Genomic DNA, 6000 nt, shown 5'->3' on the forward strand with positions numbered 1-6000 from the left:
AATGGACATTCTAAGAACCAGCTTTGTGGCTCCCTGCCCCCACCTCCCCAGGGGAGGGAGCACAGCTGAGGAGGAGGGGCCGCGTGCCCAGGCTCAGGGCTGCACAGCCTGTGGTCCAGTTCTCTGCACAGGGCCCCACCACCATCATCCCCAGGGGACACAGGAGGTGGAAGTGGCTGCTGTCTGCATTTCACAGCCATTGCTTGTCAGGTGGGAGTCACCCCAGCTCTGAAAGAGGTAGGAATCAGGCGGGCAGAAGCGCCCCTCGTCTGTGGCCATTCAGTCCCTGAGGGCGCTCCACGGTCACGAGCGGATTCCTGAATCCACTTCCTGGCATCTGTTGAAGATCTCAGTCACGTGGACGCTGTGGGAATCTGTTTCCTGCTTTACTGCACGCTGCCCAAGCGCATGCACAGGGAGGAGTTTGAGAACTAGGTTTGCGTTATGTTCACTGACAGCCGCAGCTTTGCATTCAGTGAGCGAGCACCCGGTGAGCGAGCGAGCTCCCTGGCTGCTGTGTCCCTCCTCCTCTCTGCCTCTTGCACCTGGCCACCATCCCCTCACACCAGGGTCACCTGGGGATGCCTCCCCCTCCCATGTGCTAACCTGCTTACTGTGCAAGCTGCTGGGGGGATTGGCATGGTAGAACGTGTCCCCTAGCCTCCGGCAGTCATGGTAAGCTGGTGGAACCGCTGCCTATGCAGGGAGCAGTGGACATGAGTCCTTGCTGGCCTAGGCTGCCTCCTCCTTCCTGGGCCCCCCATGTGTGGAGTTTGGCCTTGTCTGTTGCCTAGGAGACAGTGTCTGGTCACCACCTTATATTAACCCTGGGAATCCTGTACAGAATAGAGGTTGGCACCCAGTGGCTGCCAACAGCATTTATCAATAGAGCCTTATTGGAGCATGGCCCCAGCCCCCGTGTTACATGCCATGTGGGAGCTACGTCCACAGAGCACGAGTCCTCATGGGCAAAGCTGAAGATAGTTCTGTCAGAAAGCACACACGGGACACTCGGCCTGTCAGGACAGGGCCCTGCCCTGGTGGTGGCGGGGCCCGGCGCAGGCCAGGGTCTCCCCCAGTGATGTCCCCTGCACGTGTCTCCCTGTGTGCCCCAGGAACGCAACCTCGACTGGTTCCCGCGGATGCGAGCCATGTCCCTGGTCAGCAGTGACTCAGAGGGTGAGCAGAATGAACTGCGCAGCCTGCAGGAGAAGCTCGAGTCCACCATGAGGCTGGTCACCAACCTCTCCGGGCAGCTGTCGGAGCTCAAAGACCAGGTACACGAGGGCGCCGTGCTCCGGGGTGGGAGAACGGGGGGTGGGGGGGAAGGAGGAAGGGGAGTGATGGACCCTCTTCCAGATGTGGCTGCCATTGCCCTGCAGGCTGTCCGTGGGCTTCCCTCCAGCTGCGTCCTGTCAGTGGACCCCTCCAGCGTGGTGCCAGGGCTGGCCCCACGCAGACAGACCAGGTCTCCTTGTGGGTGACAGGGACCAAGTACTTGGGCCATTACCTGCTCCCTTCCCAGGGGCATCAGAGCTGGATGGGACTCCAGAACTCAGCCAGCCACTTGATGAATGATGTAAGCGTCCCACATGGTGGCTTCACACGCTGAGCCATCCCCCAGAGTAAGCCTGTGAGCGCTAGTTCTTTCCTGCTGACAGAGCCCTGGGCTATGAGGGCCCTCCACTGGCACAGGAGCCAAGGGGCCAGGGCAGGTGCAGACCCCATGTGCGTGGCTGAGAGCAGCCAAGGCTCCCAACCCACAGGGACCCTCTTGGCTGACAGGTAGCTGTGGAGTCAGAAACCATGCATGTGGCTTCCTGTGGAACGTGTGCAGTGTGCCTGACCCAGACCCCTGCAGGTGCTCCAGGCCAGGCTGGCCGCTCAGGCTCAGGGTCAGCCTCAGCCAGACCCCTGCAGGTGCTCCAGGCCAGGCTGGGTGCACTTGGCTGCCACCTCGCCCTATGGCCCCCTTTTCCACCTGCTGACAGAAGGCTGTCAACGGCTGTGTGTACTTTGGTTTTAACCTGCTTAGTTCCATCACTTTGTCCTTCATGATTGACAAAGGTTTTTGTCAAGTGGCAGAGCTGCGTCACACTCAGTCACCGTCCACTGGTTCACTTCACCAGATGGCCACACGGCCAAGGCCATAGCCAGAGCTTTATCCAGGTCAGGGTCCAGGACCTTGGCCATCCACTACTGCTCTCCTAGACCATGGTAGGGAGCCTGACTGGAAATGGAGCCAGCACCTGTGCGGGAGGCTGGCAGGACTCTCAGTGCTGGTCGTGAGGGTCTTCCATCCTCAGGCTAAGGAGGGCCAGTGTAAGAACTGAACATTCCCTCGCACGTATTTTCCTAACACGGAAGAGCAGACGGAGAAGGGCTGTGTTCTGTGGAGCCGCCTTCTCGGGACAGCGCCTGTACCTGCTGCTCCAGGTGCAGCGCGGGGGATAGAGATGAACACAGCGTGTTCTTGGCACGCCCCACAGATGAGGGGGTGTGGATGGAGCAAGGGTGGGCGGCGTCATAGCAGAGCCCTCCGGGGGGCGGAGCAGGAGCTTATCCAGGGCAGCCATGTGGCTGTATCTCCCCTGCTAAGTCAGCGTAACTGTACCTGGGCACAGCTCCAGCGGGCTCACCGTGGGCATGGGTGTGAAGCAGGGGTGGGGAGTCTTGACTCCTTGCACGCCGCTTGGACCTGAAGGCGCCCTCCGGCACCCTGGCGCCTGTGCCCCAGGGTGCAGGACAATGAAGGTGGTGTATCAGCCCCCAGTGTTGCTGTGAGCTTTGCCCATGGAGCTGGCATGGAGCTGGCTCGTGGCTTTCAGCCCGTCCCGCCTAGGGGGAGCCCAAGGTGTGCCAGTGCACCAGTCTGAGGGTGCTGTGTCCCAAACACGAGAGCCTGGTTGTGATTGACCTGTCTTGCCTCAGGAAGAAGGGGAGACACAAGACATGCTGTGTCATGTGAGAATGCACAGGCAGTGGACGGCAAGCTGAGAAAGGAGCTGAGGGGTCTGCAGGGAAGTGTCCCAGGCTTCCTTTGGACCTCCTCCAGTCCCAGGGTTTGTGGTCTGAGGAGGTCTTAGTGTCCCCTTGTCACTCTAACTGGGTAATGGCCACTGTCTCATTTGTCACTTGAATGGCGGGCAGCCACAGGGGTGCCCCAGGTGCTTAGCTGCAGAGAGCCTTGTCCAGGCCACCTTGTCCAAGAAGGGTGCGTCAGTGTTGGGCAGCATTTTGTCATGTGCTCCGTCATCTTGGCCTGTTTTGGGGGTGGTCAGGGCAAGGCCCTTGCAGAGCGCTGGCCCTCAGCTGCAGTGCCCGGCACTGGTCAGAAACAGCCTCACAGGGCCCCGGCCCTTGTGCCGATCCGGGTGACTGTGGAGCACACCACGGGTACTGGAGGAGACCCCGCCTGAGACTGCATGGGGAGGCGCTGTCTACTCCTGAAGCGCGCTAGCTCTCACTGCAGGTGCATTTGCATAGAGGCCAGCGATGAAGCTATGCCTGTATGCAGGGTACCTCACGGACAAGTGCAGACCCAAGTCCCCTGCCCAGCAGAAAGGTCTCGGCAGCCTGAAGGGGGCGCTCTGGGGAGGTTCCCTTGGCCCCTGTGAACACGGAGGGAATCCAGGTGGAGTCACAGGGTTGAAGGGATGCTGGAGGTTCTGTGTGGCAACCTGTGGGCTTTGGAATAGGTTTGCTACAGCAGGTGGCACCTTCGTCCAGGACCCCCAAGCAGCACTCACCTGCTGTTTGACATGCTGGGGTCAGAGCTGTGCTGAAACAGGTAAGCTGTAGTCTGTGGTGCTGGCATCCCAGGCGGGTGCAGGTTTGAGTCCCGCTTGCGCCACCTCCCATCCAGCTCCCCACAAGTGGTTCTGGGAAAGCAGCCAAGGACAGACCAAGTGCTTGGGCCCCTGCACACTCCTGGGAGCCCCAGAAGGAGCTCCTGGCTGCAGTCGGGCCCAGCCCTGGCTGTAGTCGGGCCCAGCCCTGGCTGTTGCAGTCATTTGGGGACTGAACCAGCAAATAAAAGATCTGTGTCTCCCTCTGTCTTTCTATAAATCTGCCTTTCCGATTTTTATCGGAGAGGGAAGGAGAGAAAGAACCTTCCATCCACTGCTTTACTCTGCAAATGACTGCAACAGCCTGAGCCGGGCCAGCCAAAATCCAGAAGCCAGGAGCTTCTTGCAGGTGTGTCAGGGGCCCCAGGCCTGGGTCTGTCCTCTGCTGCCATAAGCAGGTGGGAAGCAGAGCAGCTGCACTCAAACCAGCACTACGGGCTTAGCCTTAGCCTGCCATGTGAACAGGCTGGCCCCACAGATAAATGTGTAAAAACAAAAAAAGACAAAATGGCCACTTTGAAAATGAACCTAGGTTGCTGTTCCTGTTTAACGCTCTTGGGTATTCTGAGCCAGTTGGAGCCGTTAAAGCACCCACGTGTGCCAGGCTCTGTGCAGGTGAGTGGGGACACACTGTTGCCCCCCCCCCCGGAGGCCCTAGGTGGGAACCTCTTTCCCACCAAGGAGCATGGAGGTGCTTGTCACTGTTCCCAGGCACTGATCCAGACGCAGATCTCAGCATGGTAGCTGGGGCTGAGCCTGCCCTCCTGGCCCGGTTATAGGGAGATGATAAAGGCACTCCCTGCCAGGCACCTGCGTTCCGGGAAGCAGAGCAGCCAGGAGCAGCCAGGTGTCTCCTGCACCAGGGTGGTTCACTCGCAGCCTGTTCCTCTCACCTGAGCACCCTGCCTCCAACCCAGCGCCAAACTAACCGGGCCCGCACTGAGGGGCGCCCTGGGGCATGGAGAGCCCTCGGGGGGAGGCCAGTGCTGGGACTAGGTCCCTGCAGAGCACAGGCACAGCTGCCTGGAGGCCTGGGCAGTGTCTGTGGACTGCACTCCCTGGACCGCAGCGGGCATGTCCCTGCCGCCTCTGTCGCTCTGTGACTCGTCTGGGGTCAGCAGGAAGTGCACAATCCCTGTGCCACCTGGGTCCTCGGCTCCTGGCTGTCCTGGAGCAGTGCCCCCGGAGGGCGGGGGGCAGCCTACAAGGCAGCACAGGCAGCACTCTCTCCCCAGGCCGGCCAGCTCAGCTCAGGGGTGGCAGAATTCCCCAGCAGGCAGCCCGGGGTGTGGCGCGCTGCTGGGGCCAGCGGTAGAAAGTGGGTTTCGGATAAACCCCGACCACAGAGGTCAGTGCCGCCTGCTGTGCAGCTTGACGCACAGGAAGTGTCTGAGTCTAATGATGAAACCTGTTAACTTTCCAGATGACGGAGCAGAGGAAGCAGAAGCAGAGAATCGGGCTTCTAGGACATCCTGCTCACATGAACGTCAACCCCCAGCAGCCGGCCTGAGCGTCGGGAGCGCTTGCCTTCCTGCCAGCCCGGCGCAGCTCCCACTGTGTGTGTGTGTGAGGGCTGCGCCGGGGCCCCGGGGTGCGTGTCGTAATCAGATGTGCCGGAGCAGGGACGGCCCACCCGTGCCGGACGTGTCGGCTTGCCTTTTCTTGGAAGGACTTGAGACAGCACCTGATTTGCACTTGAAACCAGATTCTAGATTTAAAAGTATATATGACATGTATTTTGTATTTAAAGATAGAATAGACAGTATTTATGTTTTTTATAAAACTGTGCAATACGAATTATGCAATCACAAGGAACTTGTAACTCCCGCGTGCCCTGCAGGAGTCGTGTCTTTAAAGCGGGTGCGTTACCTCTGCACTTGGCGGCTCAGCGGCAGGGTCACAGGAGTGGCGAGTGCCACGGCCCGGGCCTCGTGGCCGCACCGTGCTCTCCCGGGAGGCTGCTGCTGCACCGCGGCCCCTGCCTGGCGATGCTCCAAGTCCTCATTTTAAGAAAAGCAACTTCAGTTCCCGATTATTTTATGCTTCTGTATTGATCGTTGAACCTATTTCTTTCAGTAAGAGAACCATTTAGAGGCTCATACTTTAGTTTGTGAAATAGTTAGCGTATTTTGCTAAGGGGAACTTTCTATGC

General features: G+C 59.5%; 1 protein-coding gene across 2 annotated transcripts in view; it reads left to right on the forward strand.

The window, feature by feature from the left end:
• The window catches only part of ITPR1 (inositol 1,4,5-trisphosphate receptor type 1), a 215994-nt gene extending 210324 nt beyond the window's left edge, over positions 1-5670 (forward strand). For both annotated transcript variants that reach the window (XM_040995101.1, XM_040995102.1), the window contains 2 exons: positions 1116-1277; positions 5272-5670. In XM_040995101.1, coding sequence (XP_040851035.1) covers positions 1116-1277; positions 5272-5358 — 249 coding nt within the window. In that variant the 3' untranslated portion in view covers positions 5359-5670. The remainder of the gene's footprint in view (positions 1-1115; positions 1278-5271) is intronic.
• The last annotated feature ends 330 nt before the right edge of the window (positions 5671-6000 follow it).

The sequence above is a fragment of the Ochotona curzoniae genome, unplaced genomic scaffold, assembly GCF_017591425.1.
Source record: "Ochotona curzoniae isolate NIBS_2020 unplaced genomic scaffold, NIBS_Ocur_1.0 contig_908, whole genome shotgun sequence".
Classification (NCBI taxonomy): domain Eukaryota; kingdom Metazoa; phylum Chordata; class Mammalia; order Lagomorpha; family Ochotonidae; genus Ochotona; species Ochotona curzoniae.